The sequence below is a fragment of the Vigna radiata genome, unplaced genomic scaffold, assembly GCF_000741045.1.
Source record: "Vigna radiata var. radiata cultivar VC1973A unplaced genomic scaffold, Vradiata_ver6 scaffold_365, whole genome shotgun sequence".
Lineage (NCBI taxonomy): Eukaryota > Viridiplantae > Streptophyta > Magnoliopsida > Fabales > Fabaceae > Vigna > Vigna radiata.
Window position 1 is genome coordinate 185,780 of NW_014542353.1, and position 17,551 is coordinate 203,330.

The 17,551-nt window shown below is 32.2% G+C and overlaps 1 protein-coding gene across 1 annotated transcript; it reads left to right on the forward strand.

Annotated features, from left to right (window-relative positions):
* The first annotated feature begins 12,873 nt into the window (after positions 1-12,873).
* LOC106779558 lies at positions 12,874-16,670 on the forward strand. Its single transcript, XM_014667682.2, has 7 exons — positions 12,874-13,400; positions 13,487-13,573; positions 13,653-13,871; positions 14,273-14,437; positions 14,656-14,709; positions 14,838-14,984; positions 16,068-16,670. The coding sequence occupies exons 1-7, from the start codon at positions 13,047-13,049 to the stop codon at positions 16,443-16,445; spliced, it is 1,404 nt and encodes a 467-aa protein (XP_014523168.1). The 5' UTR covers positions 12,874-13,046; the 3' UTR covers positions 16,446-16,670.
* The last annotated feature ends 881 nt before the right edge of the window (positions 16,671-17,551 follow it).

Consider the following 17,551-nt stretch of genomic DNA (forward strand, 5'->3'; position numbering starts at 1 on the left):
TGGCATCACTCTTGTTACTTATGGATTTCAGGTCGATGTTGATATTAATGTCTTTTTTAAATGTCTTTCTTGATGAAACTATTTATATGACTTCAAGCAAAACATCTCATCATTGGTTTCATAAATTACAATATGTTTCACCAGCTTGACTTTATTAGCAAGTGACTTGTCTTCATTTATTTCCAGAAAACAATTATAAGTAATTTATTTTTTGGTTTATGTTGTTGGTATTATCGTTAATAGAATTTATTTGTTTTTCGTTCCTACATTATACAGGTCAGTTGTGGGTATTGTTCAATATGTCACCCTCACCCAACCTGAAATAAGTTATCCTGTGAACAAGGTTTGTCAATTCATGGCTACACCTCTTAAATCTCACTGAGCCATTGTTAAACGTATTTTGAGGTGTCTCAAGGGTACCATATTTCATGGTTTGCTTTTTCAATATACTTCTCTTGACAACTTCTTTACTTTAAAAGCTTACTATGATGCTGACGTTGATGATAGAAGATATTCATCATGGATAGCCATTTTTCTTGTTCCTAACTATATATCTTCGTGGTCTCGTAAACAATAAGTTGTTGCACACTTTAGCATTGAAGTTGAATACAAAATTTTAGCTCAAACTTTTGATGAGTTGTCTTGGATTTTTACTCCAGTTTTATTGTGTGATAATCAAAGTGCATTTTTCATTGCTCATAATCTAGTTTTTCACAACTAAACCAAGCATATGGAAATTAATGTTTTCTTTCTTAAAGAAAAGGTTATGGCTAAGGGGCTAAACATATAGCATATATTTTTCCTTTGATAAGTGAGCATATGTTTTTGACAACCACTTTCTCCAACTTCTTTGTTTTATTTCATGACAAACTCAATATTCCTTAAGTTTAAGGAGGTTGTTAGTGTAAAGTTATTTGTTATGGTCAATTATGACATGTAGTTTCTTATAAAATAATAATGATTGCCAAAGGAACATTAGTTTTAAATGTTGACCAACAATTTTTATTTTCTCATTAATGTTCATAAGTGCACAGTTTTTATTTTTTCATTAAAGTTCATAAGTGTCAATAGTCACTTTTTATTATTCATTATTATGGCAACAATTTTTGACCAAGTTTCTGCTCTATAAATAGAGCATTTCTTACATTAAAAAAAAGGCACACACCAAATCAAGCTTTCTCTTCTCCTCTCAAGAGGAAACTTTATTCCTCAAGCTATCTTCTTAGTTTTTTTTTCTTTCTTTTCTTATCCTTTTTTATATTTTGGGTTTATTCTTTTAATCTTTTTAGAGTTCCTTGCTAGTTTTGAGATCCTTAGAAATTTATGAGAAGTTCCTATTGTATCTTGGGGACTTACACAATACACCATGGATAAGTCCTTAAAGACAGTGAATCTACCCGTCCTAGAAAATATAGTTCATGATTTTATCAACAATTTTACAAAAATCTTAAAGACTTATGACTGACATCAACAACTCGATTCAGGAGAGTAAAAACATTGTTTTCAGAACTCAGACGGTATTTGTGAAACCACTTTCGAATGTGTCAAAAGTCGAGGTCTTCTCTGGTCAGGCAAGGTGCTCGCAACAACGGTGGCTTCTGATAGCGTTTGTAGGGACCACAAATGGGGGTGAAGAAGAGGGAGATGAGGTGATAACTTGGAGTTCATTGGAGTTAGGATGATGAACCCTAATTGTCATGTGTCGTGCCTTTGTAATGTTTGAGGAAAGGTGAAGGAGAATTTCTCTCCAAAGAAAGAAAAAGATGAAGTTCGGTTCCTGATTTTTAATTTATGCACTCCAAAATTAATTTCAGCATCTCCTGTGCTAAGTGATGCAACAAACCATTATCAGGTACTTAAGTAATTTTTCGTATACTCTACCCACAAATGAGAGAAACATAACAAGATATTTTTCTTCTTTACCAATCTTATATATTTTAAAATTTTGGGGGTGTAGGTAATTTTACTTAATTACTTGAAGAGGTTTAGTTTTTCACCTAATGATATTACTCCAAATTTAGAAGTCGAGAATATGTATATATATATATTTAAATATGAATGACATGCTAATGATTGACACGTGCAATCAGATAGTCTCTAAAAACTAAGGTTTTTAGAATCTCATTTTGAAATATAAGTTGCTTATAGGTGAAGTCAATATGATTTTAGAAAGTAGAATTATAAGGGAGAGAGATAGTATATTACTATTCCAAAATAACACATTGTGAAACCTATTAAGAAATTGAGTATTGTGACTTCAAAAATAGTGAGAACCTCTTATGATGCTAACTCTAAATTAATGAAAGGTAGAGGAGAATTTGTTCTCAACCTTACTATGCCCAAATATGCGGGAGCTTACTACATTTGATGAGCCTTTCTAATACCTAATATTACTTATTTAGTAGGTAAACCGAGAAGATACACTTACTATTCTAATTAGGAATATTGATATGTAAGTGCAAGAGATAGTTAAGGGATTTAATGGATTATGTCATTCAATATAATGGACTTCTCATTGTACTAGAAGGGTACAATGATGTTAACTAGATCTCTGATTCTTATGAAACATAATCCACTAGTGCTTATGCGTTCACACTTGAGGGTGGTGCGATTACATGGAGATCAGCCACACAAATAATTATTGGAAGATCAACAATGGAATCTGAGTTTGTCGTTCTTGAGATGGCTGGTAATGAGGTTGATGGTTGAAAAAATTCTTAGCAAACATTTCATTAGAAATGAAACCAATCCCATCGGTGTCAATACACTTTGATTGTCAATTGGCAATAACTATAACTAAAAACAAGAATTATAATGAAAAGAATAAACATATACAATTGAGACATAATTTGGTGAAACAACTACTAAAGAGTGGAACTATTTCCATTGATTATGTGAAGTCAGAACGAAATCTAGCAGAATATCTAACAAAACCCCTAGGAAGACAAATGATATTAGAAACATCGAGGGGAATGAGACTTAAGCCACTTGCAAACAACCAAGTCATGATAATCAAATTCTTGTCCAAACTACATTATGCAAACATTAGGCACAAAACCCTATAAAACATTTATTAAAACAAAAATAAAAACAGACATTAAATCAAGTCAAATTCAATCAATTTACACTACTTGAAAAAGTTAAACCTCGAGTCCCCGACAACGGCGCCAAAAACTTGTTAGTACTCTGGCAAGTGTACCAGATTGTTTCAAGTAATATATTTGGTAAACCCAATATCGTTCTTCCGAGGGAACTCAAAGGCCTTATCGTTCGTGTAAATTGAAATCGTAAGACTTGCAAAGAGAAATTAATTGGTTTGGATGCAAGAAACAACAATTAAACATGCAAATGCGATTGATTCAATTGATGAGAAAAAGACTATGGATGAATGGAGTTGTTGGGGTTTACAATTTCATCTTATCCACTCTCTCTTATCTACTCCTCTTATTTGATTCACTTTGTTATCTAATTGTCATGCAAACTTTCTTAGTCTACCCTTAATCCGATCCCTCGGCGAAAAGAGCCTATTACTAGTTACTGGCTTGCTATCCCTAGCCTCCCCTAGTAATTAATAATGCATGATAAACGAAAGCAAAAACAATTGATCGTCCTACCCCTCCTATCCCTAGGTGGTATTGCTAAATCAAGGAATTTCCCACCAGTTCATGACAGTATCGTACGTTCCCGTATCAATAAAGACAAACAACGATTATCAAATGAGTTAAACAATAAAAGCATTAAGCGTAGATGAGAAACCCAACAATTGATAATCAAAGTTGTTGAGATTGTTGACAACACAAACTCTATATCAAACTGGTTTTTGATGATGACAACACACTGCTTAATAACAACAGTACATATGTTCACTTGCTACATGTTCAGTTGATGTGCTATACTGTTTTGAACAATACCTTTATTGAACATGTTTTGTTATTTTGCATGGATGTTCCCATGATTGATTATGTGTTATATGTTTGGAACATGCTTGTATTGAAATGTGTGTTAAAATGATTTTGATTACTTTTACACATTTATGAAGAAAAGCTCACAAGTACTTTTATGAACTTATATTTGTTGTGACAAAGGTCCAGTTCAGTCGACTACACTAGTAATGGAGTCGACTAAGCTAAAATCTTTGTACAGATTTTGTGCACGTTTACTTGATGAGATTTTGAGATGAAAAGAATTTCAAAGTGTTTTTTCATGAGTCAGTCGATAGTGTGAATCACTTATTTGACTATATTACTGTTATATTTGGAATTCTATTTTGCCTACTTGCTCCAACGACTATATTTTCAAAAGTTAGTTAGGATTAACTAATTGGGTCATCTGTCATAAATGTGCATTGATTTTGTTAATTGAGGAGCCTGTGTGTTGACTATCTGTTATAACTGATTTAATACAGTTGACTGTATTAGTAGGCTATTCGACTTAGACCGACAGGAAAACTATAAATAGAAATAGAACACGAATTGTTCTAAGACTTTTGTGATCTAACATTTTCTTTGTCCTGTTTCAGAGAAAGCTCTCAGTCTCAGAAGCTCCAAGAATTCTCCAAGAAGACGGTAATGATCTTTCTTGAGAGAGATTCAGATTGAGGAGTCATTTGCGCTTACTGTTTGATCAACATCTGCACAAAGAAGGTGCCTCTAGTTTGATCTTAAAGACTTGGCATCCCGTGAAGACTATTGCATTTGACTGAAGGCTTGGCAACCTGTGAAGTGTGCTGTGATAGGCTTGGCAACCTGTGAAGTCGCACTAGCGCTATAAATCTGACTAAGAACCCCATAATGCATTGAAGAACTAAGCACATTGAGATTAGACATCATTTCTACTCCCTACACTCTTTACTTTTATTTTCACATCAATTGTTCGATAAATTTTCCTTTAGAAAATTTATTTTTAAAACTGACCATTTTAATTTACAAAAGTGACCGAACACGCTTTCCACTTTATTAACTTTATTCCGTTTGTTATACTCTCTGGCTGATACAAACCAACACAAAGAACACTGCTATATGGTTTTGTTCATTGCACAAGTCTTCTCCCAACCCTTTTAGACAAGTAGTAGATTAGTAAGAACCTCAATGTTTGAACTTTCTTTGTTATATAAATGTATGCTAAAGCCATTTTTTTAATAGTTCCCTTGCAGCACATATGATGTTGTCTGGGAGATCAATTGCTAAAGCTAAAAAGCTTGCATGGTTGGCCCTTATGGTTTGGTATTTTAGTCCATACTTTGTTACATTTTGTACCATTCCAATGATGTTACTTAACATTTTATAATTATGATTATATATTGTAGTGTAATAGACAAAGTGGGTCATATGGGTGTGGTTACTACATCATGTATTGGATGATGACCACTATTTGTGCACATGTTACCAGTGGATGGGAAACGATAATATTTTGGTTTGGATTTTGTTTTGTTTGTAGTTTAGAGTTCATATACTCTAATTAAAATCATTGTGTTTTATGTAGAGATTCAATTTTACTACTTCAATTCCAAAGAAGTCCCTTAGATACATAAGGAAAGCATTTGCTAAATATGTAATTCAACTCTATAATAGTATGTAAGTTCTACCTTAGCATATTTATGATTAGGTTAAGTTTGTACATTGAATTGATTTATGCTTCTAACTTGATTTATGATTGCATTGAATTGATTTATGCTTCTAAGAAGTTGATTTGTGATTACATTGAATTGATTTATGTTTTAGTATAATTTTTATTGAGAATATATGTTTCTGGATTGTTCTGTAAAGTTTAATTTATACAGGTTTGTTTCTACAGTTGGGAATGTTATAGAAACAGACGTGTTATTTAAAAAAACAAGGGAATACGCCTCGATTATGACCATAGCCAAGGCAGAAAGCCCTCTATGGTATCGGTTCAGGTCACAACCGAGATGGAAAGGTTGGTTAGAAAACAAAAAAATAAAAATAAAAAACATTTTACTGCCTCGATCAGGTCCCAACCAAGGCAGTAGCATCTCACATACTATCTCGGTTCAGTTAGAACCAAGGCGAAAAGTTTGTCGAAAAAAAGTATAAAAAAGGAAAAACTCTACTACTTCGGTTACCTATGAACCGAGGCAAAATCTTATCCCTTTTTGGCTTAGTTCACAACTGAGGCAAAAAGTCTACTCCTTTTTGTCTCATCTATATATACCTCGGTTACGGAATCGTTGTCTATAAACGAAAATAATCATTGTCGTTTTTTTTCTACACTAATGATATAATTTTTTTTTATTATGTATAAGATTTTGAATTATTAAAGTATTCTAAAAGTAATAAAGAATTCTGCAAACTTGAAGGATAAAAGAATGACGAAAAAGAGTGTTCAGCAAAAGAAAAAAGAAAACGGATTATATAGTCTTGGTTGACATTTAATGTAAAGAAAATGCAGCACTAATTGCCTTGCATCTTGATGCGTATGGGGAAAGGTAATTGTGACGGTAAATTTGAAGAAAAAAAAAATTGTTTAACTCTACTCTTTATCGTGCTTCACTTTGTTTTATTTTATTGGCCAATTATGAATACGTAAGCATTGGAAGAATGTTGACTGAGATGCATGTTTGAATGTTATAGCATAAGATGTTATTTGAAGAATGAATATGAATTGTGTTTGAGGTGAGCATAATTTGTAGTATTGATGGGTGCCACCATGTTTATGTCATGCTCAAGCACTTCCATGCGTGATTAAGTATGATAGCTTGTCTAAGCACTTTTGCTTTGGGAGCTCAACTCAACCTTTTAAAATGCCCTTCCTCAAATGAAATGAAGCACGTCAACCCATTATTACGCGCCATTAAAGGTGTGCAAAAATTATTTCATTTTCTAATTTTCTTGAAAGAGACAATTTTCATCTACAATGTTACTAGGAGTGCTTCACAAACTATCTGCATTCTCCATTCCAAAATCAAAACTTCAATTTAACACTTGGACCGAATATTCATTTAACCTCCAAAAAGTGACAAAACCGAATCATAGAGTAGTCTATACGTATAAAAGACACAATCACGAACCATAATTATTAAATGAATATCAAATTTTCAATTTTCAACTTATTAAATATTAATTTCATTGCATGATCAAATTTACAAGGACATCTCTATTTTACTCTGAATAAAAAAAACATTACAATATAGACGCTTAGTACAAATTGTTTTTAATACTCTGAATGACAAATTCATATATTGCGTTACTATAAACTAATAAAGTATATGTTAATTCCTTTTTAAAAAAACCGTTTATAGTTCATCTACAATTATAACTATTATTATTATTATTAATTATTAATATATATATATATATATATATATATATATATATATATATATATAATACTACTCAAGCATGTTACATATTCTTAACAAAAAGATAAAATAAACCAAAGTTTACACGGATACCATCACATTAAAATGAAACTAAAAATAAATTTTTATTTCTCAAAATTAATCTAAGCTTTTAATGAAAGGTTTAATTGTTTTATTTGTCTCTAATTTGGCTGTAGTGTGTCAAGTCCATCCACTCTTTAAAAAAGTTTCAATTTCGTCCAAATGTGGTTAAAAAGTTTCAATTTCATTCAAACGTGATAAAATTTGCCTCAATCAAGTCCCTTCGTTAAATATAAACTAACAGGGTTAAGTGTTTGATGATGTGGCAGAAAATAATTAAAACGTGGCAAAAGTATGGAAATATTACTATTGACGTGTAAATGAAATATAAGGTAACATGGAAATAGGTTATAGGATTGGGGAAATTATAATCTTAATAGATTTACGGGTTTTTTGAAGGAAATAAAAGTAGGGGTTTTCTTTAGAAGGAAATAAAATTAGGGCATTTGAGATAGAGGGTTCCTGAGTTGACGAAGAGAGAAAAATCGCAATTGGGGGTTTCGAAATCAAAACCACGTTTGGGGATTTCGAAGCGCATTCACTAGTGCAAAAACGTTGTTTAACATCACCCATAAGACGTTGGTTAAAGGGTGACTCGAAGTATATTAATGACGGTGGCATTACTGTAAATAAGTTGGTAAACAAGATGTCGGTTTCTAGGGCAAACGACGTTTATAATATAGCAGACGTCTGTTCTGCCTTAACCAGACGTCCAAGGGCCTGAGGTAGGCGAGAAGAAAATCTTTTCTACCCCATTGACGTCGGTTGTGAGGGGGGGGCAGACGTCTATCTGGCTGCAATTAATGCTCTTCACCTGATTCCCAGGCGCTTAGATGTCACATAATAAATAACCAACGTCTATAATGTTATAGACGTCTGTGCTTCCTTAACTTGACGTCAATGGGCATGTCAGAAAGGCGGGAAGACAGCCAATTTCTGCCATATAGATGTCTGGTTTCTGGGGGAACGACGTCTATGTGGCTGTAATTAATGCTACTCACCAAACTCGCATGCACTCCGACGTCCAATAGTAGGGGGTCGACGTCTAAAATGTTATAGACGTAGGCGCCCCAGGACAACCGTCGTCTACTTCCTCGATCGAAATTGAAAAGTCATTCTGATCAGCGCCGTAGACGTCGGCGCCCCTTATGTCCGACGTCTAAGGTGTATGCAAAAGGCAGATTAAAAGTTATCTTGGACATCATATTAGTGAGATAACCGACGTCTAGCTGACTATAGACGTCGGTTTCTGTAGCAACTGACGCCTCAATTCATGTTAAATAAACCATAGACTCGCAGTTTCGCAAACATCATCGTCTTCCTCCTCTCCTTTTTCTCTCTTGCGGCATTGCATTCCAGGTGCATCTTTTTTTATTTAAACTGTTTAAACTTTGTTCAGTCCGATTATATTAGTCTTTCATTGATTATCTTCTTATTCAACTGATTAAAATTTGTTTTCCTTGTGTTGTGTTTTAGTGCAGTTTTATTCCTCTCTTGGGGTAACGTAGTACCACATTCTGCCTTTGCTAGCTGCCTCCCAAAAATAGCGGCGTCTTTTGGATTTCTTATGGCATTTCGACCCAAAAATGACCCTGGGTCGTTGCCTAGTTATCGTTTCACCGTAATTTTTCCCTCTTGCGGTTGAAAATGGAACTAGGCAAGAACCCAGGTTCGGTTTTGGGTTGAAATGTCATGAGAATTTCAAAAGACGCAAGTTTTTTTTAGGGGAAACTAGCAAAGACAGAGTGTGCTACTAGGCTATAATTCGACTTTGTTACTAATAGAGTCGATTATACTCAAACAGTTATAACAGTTAGCAGCAATCAGACCAATTCAATTAATTACACATTTAATAAAGTTGACTCACAATCAATGCTTGGTCAAAGATATAAAATATACTCGTTATACATCACAAGCATTAACAGAATTTCAAAACATAACTAAGTCGAGTAACTTGCGCATACAGTCGACTTTGTAACACATCAATGCAGTTTTGAAAAACTTTCTATCCAAAAATACTCACAACACGCTTTGAAAAAATTTGTGCAAAGCCACGAATTTTAATTGACTTGCTTCATAATGAAGTTGACTTAAAACTACCGTTTTTCCACACAATATAAGTTCAACTAAAGTGCATGTGGTTTTTCTTTTCTAAATCATATGTCATTCGTTCACAGCTAAAATCTCATGTAAAACATAGTAAATTTGTATGCTTTAACTAAAACAACACAAACATATTCTCAAGTAATCATAAACATGAAAGTAATGAACATGTAACACATATAACAATACATGTTGTTATTAATAATATGTTGTCATCATCAAAAACCAGAAACTCTGAGATTGTAAGGTTTGGCTACACCAGTGTTCCCTAATAAAAGGTTTAAAGAATAATTCTGATGTATTATTTCAAAGAGTAAAGTACCATATATATATACATATAAGGATCCTATAATTCTTCATCTATTAAAGGAATGGCAGGTGCACAAATCTGCACAAATTAAAATAATATCTAAATTATAACTAACACAATATTTGATTGCTTAATATCTTTTAATAGAATATTTAGCATATCTTAACATTCCTCTTATCAACAATCTCAATAGTATCTTAATTACTTGCTTTAATAGAGAATTATCATCTACTTTTGGGATTTGGTTTAATTTGGATATATTTTGTGTAACTACATTCCAAGTTTTGAAATCATGTAGATAGCCAAAATAGAAAAAAAAAAATATATATATATATATATATATATATATATATATATATATATATTTAAAAAAATGACTATAGGCTATAAATCCAATTAAACTTGTAGCCTATAGTCAAGTTGATTACACCGGGAACCAAAAGATGAGAATTGAATTAAAAGGGAATTAGAATAAAGTCAACATAAGAGTAGGAATTGGGATAAAGTCAACATAAAGAGAAAGGTGTTTGCAAGACAAGATCAAAAAGTGAACTATGCAAGATCAAAAAGGAAATTAGCATATGGCAACAGCTATAAAGCAAAATGAGCGATTTATAGATCGATGTAGCAAATTATGTAATTTTCTTTTATTTTATTTTGGCTTAACTATTTAAAAATGGAACAATATATAAATAAGTTGTTCGTATGAAAAAAAATGAGTGGTAAATTGTAATTACAATTCAAACACTTTGAAAATATTGTAAAAAAAAAAATAAGAAATTCAGTAATAATTGTTACAATTTTTGTTATTACTTTCGTAGATTTCCTTATTAATTTTTGCTTTATCCTTGATAATTTAGTTTCCTACAATTTTCATTTTCACATTTTACATTTCCAATTTGTCAAACAATTTCAATGTAATCTATCTTTATCTTCTTCATTCTTCTTCATCACCACTAAATCCATGTATATCATTCCATCTTTATATGAAAACACAAAAATATAATTATTGAAAAGAAATACATGAACTCTTGACTTAAGTTCATATTAAGAATGAATTTAGTGAAATGTACGGTTTTGTAAAGTTAATGTATAATATAAGCTTTTTACACATCAAATTTTATGTTAATTGCAAAATCTTAAATCAACACAATCTACTTTAGATTGAAAAATAATTGTTTGTTAGTCAACTTAATTAAGAATTCATGTTGAGTTATTTGGTTTAAAAAAAAAATAGACGAAACAAGTATTGAATCAAAATTCTAAAAAACACATTTAAATTGATAAATATTTTTTCTTTAACTTCAATATAATATGAATATTTTTGTGATCTGATACAGCTGGCAAAATCTTTAATAACGAGTTAAACGTAATTGTCAAATTTACTTGTACAATCTACCTAGTATTGATTCACCTATCGACATCTCATAAATATTTTCCAACCATCTTAGTGTTGAGTTGAGACACAGGAATTTCTGACAAGTGGTACAAAAACCAGTTGTTTGTTACGTTAGTGGTGAATTTAGGTTAAAGACTTTGTTACGTCGAAATTATTCTTTACGGTAAATTCATGTATGTTGACAGTCATCCATATGAATTTCTTCTACGATTTCTTTTATTTTTTTTCTTGTTTAGAATTTGTTCCACCATTTTTTTTTAAGGATATACAGATGTAGAGTCATTACAAATATGTGATTATTGTGTTTGTATCACTCACAAAAACCATAACACTTCAACAAAGAAAAACTTAATTAAATTAAATGGACTTTTATTGCATAATTCTTTTTATCAAGGTACATATATTAAAAACCTCACACAATCACTTTCATTCATATATATATATATATATATATATATATATATATATATATATATAAATTTTGAAAGTTTCAAATATATATTTTAGACATTGAGATAGATTTGACTTTATGCATACTAGACCACCGACCCATCCTTAATAGGCCATGAATTCTTGCTGGACATGTTTCAAAATTTAGCATGATTCAACCTTTTTCTTAAATGAACTATTAGCCTACTTAAATAAATTATACGATTACTTTTTTAGTGGTGATGGTTTTATAATGATTTATAACATACTTATACATTCCCATTCATTTGACATACAATAAAAAAATAAAATAGTTATAAAAAAATTGTATTTTAAAAGAAAAAGAAAAAAAAAATAATAAATAATATCAAAATGAATAAATAATATTTACATGTATCAAAATATATTTTTCTTTTATAATTTTATAATAAAAATGGTCACTACAACGCTTCAAGGGACTATCAATTAACTTTTAAACTCAAACTTTCTCAATATTAAAGTTTTGTTCACTTGAGTGGATTTGGATTTGAAGGAGAGTAATTGAGAGGATTTGAAGATAAAATTTTTAATTGTTTATTTGAATAGATTTGGAAACGAGTGAGACTGAATTTGGAAGTAAATTTTTTTAATCAGTCACATAAATTAAATCTTACATTAATTTTCACAAACTTTATTTTCAAATTCACTCAAATAAATAACAACAAAAATTACATTTATATCTTCTCAAATTCACTCAATTATTCTCTATTAAATCCACTCAAGTAAACAAGACCCAACAAGACCCAAGTAAGAACATTTTAAAGCTATTCTTTTCAACATTCACTCAAGTTTAGTTAACATGGTTTATAAAAAATCAAACCAATCCAAAATATTATTTTATATAGTAACAATTTTCTTAACCTGCAAGTCAACTCATATCTTCTGAAGCGCCATATATATTTTCACTAAAAAAGAAAAGCACACAAACAATTACATTTACTTTGTTCTCATTAAGAAAAAGAAAGTCTTTATAGTTACTGCTTTTGAAGAATGATACGTCATAAAAATATATAATCTTGACTGAGATTTCATAACTCTCTAAATATTTTTATGTTTTCCATAAGTAGGTTTGGAAAAATAACAAAAATATATATTTATACACATAAAAAAACAAAAATGATGATTGTTGAAAAAGAAAAGAGCATTTCCCACACCATATAAATAGATAGTACTTGAAAGGTGCCCAACACGCATGGTCAAAACTAGAAGAGAAGCCGACCCAGAAGAGGATCGTGGAGGTTAAAGTTTGGTCCAAGTTTCAGTTGTTCGTAGCGCCACACACACAAAGTGAGAGAATAAGGTTGTTCGAAAACAGTGAAAGAGTGCGACTAAAGTTTCTGAGAGTCCTCGTCCTACGTTATTTTGACATGGCCGTAGATGTGTTTCCATGGACAAAATCAAAACCCAGAAACACACAACCTCGTTCCGTTGCTGGAACAAGAAAACACAAATGTGGACAAGCACACGCAAATTTGTCAACACACACAGGCGAAGGAAGTTTCCGAAACATGGCTTTTAGCCTATGTTTACCCTCCCCAATCATTTCTCTCCTTCTACATTTCCTCCTTGTCGTATCTAGCCTTTGTCCTGTTCATTCATCGCAATTTGGTAACCACCCAGTTGCCAATCAAACTTTTCACCCAAAGGAAGAGTTGCGCAAGTTGAACGCTGTAAGAGCTCGGCTTCAGCAAATCAACAAACCTCCTGTTAAGACAATTCAGGTTTGTGCAAATTATTCTTGTATGCACCTTGTCTTGTTTTCTTTCTAGACTATATAATTGATATGCTTGTGTTGTGTTTTGAGCAGAGTCCTGATGGAGATATAATAGACTGTGTTATGTCTCATAAGCAACCAGCCTTTGATCATCCTCTACTGAAAGGACACAAACCATTGGTATTTATTGTTTTGTGTGTTTTGCAGTTTTAGTTTATCTAAAAAAATTGGTAATTTTTATTGATGTTTGTGTGTGTAGGATCCCCCAGAAAGACCGAGAGGGCATAACCAAATGGATGATGATTTGAGTGAGAACTTTCAGTTGTGGAGCTTGTCTGGTGAGTGGTGTCCGGAAGGGACAATTCCGATAAGAAGAACAAGGGAGGAGGATATTTTAAGAGCTAGCTCTGTTCGCAGATTTGGAATGAAAAAAACACTGAACCGTGTCAGAAGGGACACAAGCGGCAATGGACATGAGGTATATTACTTGAGAGCAATCATAGAAAGCAACACAAACTCTGATATTCTTTTCTATCTTTCCCTTTTCTCTTTTTCTCAAAGAAAGTGAAGTAAGAATAAACTAATAATTTTAAAACAAATATAGATTAGAGTAATTGCTACAGAAGCAAGCGTATGTTTCATTTCTTTATCATACCCTTTTGAAAGTAAAGTAAATTAAACGACATCAGAGAGCACTGTTTCTCTTGTTGCTCCAAAGGAAGTGGGGTTATTTTTAAGTCTGTTTTTGTTCATGTCCGAGCTCGAACTATCTCTATCTTTTTATTATAGAAACTGGGGAGTTAAATTGTTATGCGAAGCTTAATTATGATACGTTGAAATTGGTCTAAGAAAAGTTTGTGGATGGTGCACACTGCACAGCATGCAATTGGGTATGTGACAGGGGATACGTACTACGGAGCAAAGGCAAGCATAAACGTGTGGGCACCCGTTGTGGAAAACCCATCTGAATTCAGCCTGTCTCAAATTTGGGTCATTTCTGGTTCATTTGGAGATGATCTAAACACCATTGAAGCTGGTTGGCAGGCATGTTGCTGTCATTATTACTTCATCTTAATTAATTCTACCTTTACTTTCTACTATTTATTTTCTTTATCTTTCAAATTTTTTTCTTAAATGCATTCCATTTGGTTACGCATTCAAAAGGCAGTTAGCATATTCAACCACCTACATCTCCTTTTCATCCATGTATTAAATTTTGTACTTTAGCCAATCAAGCTAATTTCAAGTAATTTTCTATGCAGGTCAGCCCGGGGCTATATGGGGACAGGTACCCTAGATTCTTTACTTATTGGACGGTAAGTTAATTTATTCAAGGAAAAGGAGGTGGAAAACCATACTACGTATAATTATTTTTCCTTCAATTGTAAGATACTTGCCAACAAAACTTTTATTCAAAATCACTAATAATTCTCATTATTTGCAGACCGATGCATACCAAGCAACTGGGTGTTACAATTTACTCTGTTCAGGCTTTGTTCAAACCAACAGTAAAATTGCAATTGGAGCAGCAATCTCTCCAACTTCTTCATACCAAGGTGGCCAATTTGATATTAGCTTACTCATTTGGAAGGTAATTTTCTGTTCATGTTACCAAATTGACTTTTGGAAATTTGTCTGCAATTTGATAGATGACTCTAAACTTGTGCCTATATTTTAAGGTTTTGATTACTTTTGTCTTATATATTTTTTACTGGTAAGGAGGAAAGTTAAGGCTCCGTTTTTTTTTTTTTTCTTGTCACAAATGAAACTATTTAAGAGTCCGCTTTCTTAATTTACAGTTAATGTTGTAAGATAATGGATAATTTACACAAGATCAGCTTATGGGTCCCATCTGTGAAATAAAGCATTGCATTTTAATGATAGAAGAGTGACGTCCACCATCGGATCTCAATACTTTTTTTTAGTCAAGCAAAATATGCAATTCTCGTAGTCAAAGGTGCCAAAACCTAAAAGAAAATCTAAACTTGAAAGATGGTCAATGTGGGGCTCTCCACAGTTTCGGAAGATTCGAATTACCTCTGAATTATCTCATAAAAAACGGAAAAAAAAAATAATTTTTCATCCTCTAAAATTTTCGCAACTCAGTTTTAGTTTGTCTTAATTTTTATTTTTACTTCTTAGTCTCTCTAATTTTAACACACTATTTTTTTTATTTTAAAAGTGATTTAGATAACATTTTATAGAAAAAATAAATATTTATACAGTGTTTGAGGAAAACTGAAGAAAGCAAATATGGACAAAAGCTTTTAAGAAAATTAAAGCCGAATTTCAAGATATAAAAAGGACAAAAAAAAGCATTTTATCTGAAAGAATCTAATTTACATACACCGCTTTATTCAAGATTTCATTCTATTGCGAAGTAATCATAGTATGAGAACATAACGTGATAAAATGATTAAACTTTATTAAATGTGTATAAAATTAATTTGTGATAATTAGGCGTATGAATTGAAGAATTGTAAATTAAGTAAAGACAAGGTGATTACAAAATTTGTGTACAGTGTCCCGTGATAGTAGTAGTGTGGAAGATGACAGGCGTGCAATGAGTGCATAAGAATAATGTGGTTTAACTCCCATAGCACAGCTTTGTGTTTTGATGCGGTGGGTGTTTTTGAGCATTTTGTGTTGTGATTTGTGATGGTATGAATGACAGGATCCAAAGCATGGAAACTGGTGGCTTGAATTTGGAGGAGGGAGCCTAGTTGGGTACTGGCCATCGTCGTTGTTCAGCCACTTAAGGGATCATGCGAGCATGATTCATTTTGGTGGAGAAATAGTGAATTCAGGGTTATCAGGGTCTCACACTTCCACTCAAATGGGTAGTGGGCATTTTGCAGAGGAAGGTTTTGGAAAAGCTTCATATTTCAGGAATATGCAAGTTGTCGATTGGGACAACAGCTTGATTCCCTTGTCAAATCTAAAGGTTCTAGCAGATCACCCTAATTGCTACCACATACAAGGAGGGGTTAATAAAGCATGGGGGAATTATTTTTACTATGGTGGACCTGGAAGAAATATAAAGTGTCCCTAAGGGAATCATACAGAATCATCATATATATAGGTAGAGACATCAACCAACCCTTTACTTTACTTTCTTTTCTCTTTATTTTCTTTCTGCCATTTCTGGCTTTTCTTTTTTTCTTATTAATAATTTAGGCTTCTTATTTATCCATTCAAACACACCAGTTCCATCAACACTCTTTGTATATCTTGAATGAGAAATAATATACACATTTATATACTGCCTTTCTTCCCATCCCTTCCCTGCCTCTTTCTCAACTTCCTTTTTTTTTTTCAGCGTATATAGAGTTCGTGTAAATTTTTCTTTTTTATATATTTAACTTCAAATTATTACATCAACTTTTGTATTTTTAATCAATAATATGCTTTTATGAGAATTTATTTTATTAAAATAAATATTTCTAAATTTCATAAAACAAATCAAATTAAAAGTTGGGACATGAATTAAATCCAACAAATTCATTTCGTGTCTGACTTAAACTGAAGAGTCATTCTTCCTGCACCTCCTTAACATCATCTTGCACCTTTCATTTTACCTATTTATTCTTCATTAATTAAACTCAAAATAGAAGTAACGATGGAATAATGATCTCCACCTAATAAGAAGGCATTGTCCATTCTTATTCAACATGCAAGAACTTCCACAAGGAAATCTTTTTCTCACCAAATCTGCTTGGTATAAAGATGAAGTGCTCAGTTCTTTCTCCATCATTCCAAAGTGGGAGAAGAAGGCCCTCCACACATCAATCTTCACATTCCTAGTGTTTCTTTCTGTTCCTTTTGTGGCCATAATGTTTTTTATTGCATGACTAAAGTATAATGACTCTATAATTGTAAGGACTGGAAAAAATGAGTTAGCTTTGAAGATGGCCAAATGGCAGCAGATGATTAGAACTAAATTTAATTAATAAACCAATTTTATAATATGAACATTTTATACCAAAAGCTTCTCTCAACATCTGAGTAAACACTTGTGCCACACTTCAGAACTCAACTTTACTTTCTTTCATTTTCTCTTTGTCTTCTCTCTTCAGTATCCTTTCACTGAACCATAGGATTTTGAATTAGGTGTTGCCCAAGCGTCCACGACGTAGAGGGCTCCATTTCGACCGAACG

Coding starts and splice junctions, on each gene's coding strand:
- LOC106779558 (XM_014667682.2), top strand. CDS start 13,047: ATGGCCGTAGATGTGTTTCCATGGACAAAATCAAAACCCAGAAACACA. Junction 14,438..14,655: donor CCATTGAAGCTGGTTGGCAG/GCATGTTGCTGT, acceptor TTTTCTATGCAG/GTCAGCCCGGGGCTATATGG. Junction 14,985..16,067: donor TTAGCTTACTCATTTGGAAG/GTAATTTTCTGT, acceptor TATGAATGACAG/GATCCAAAGCATGGAAACTG.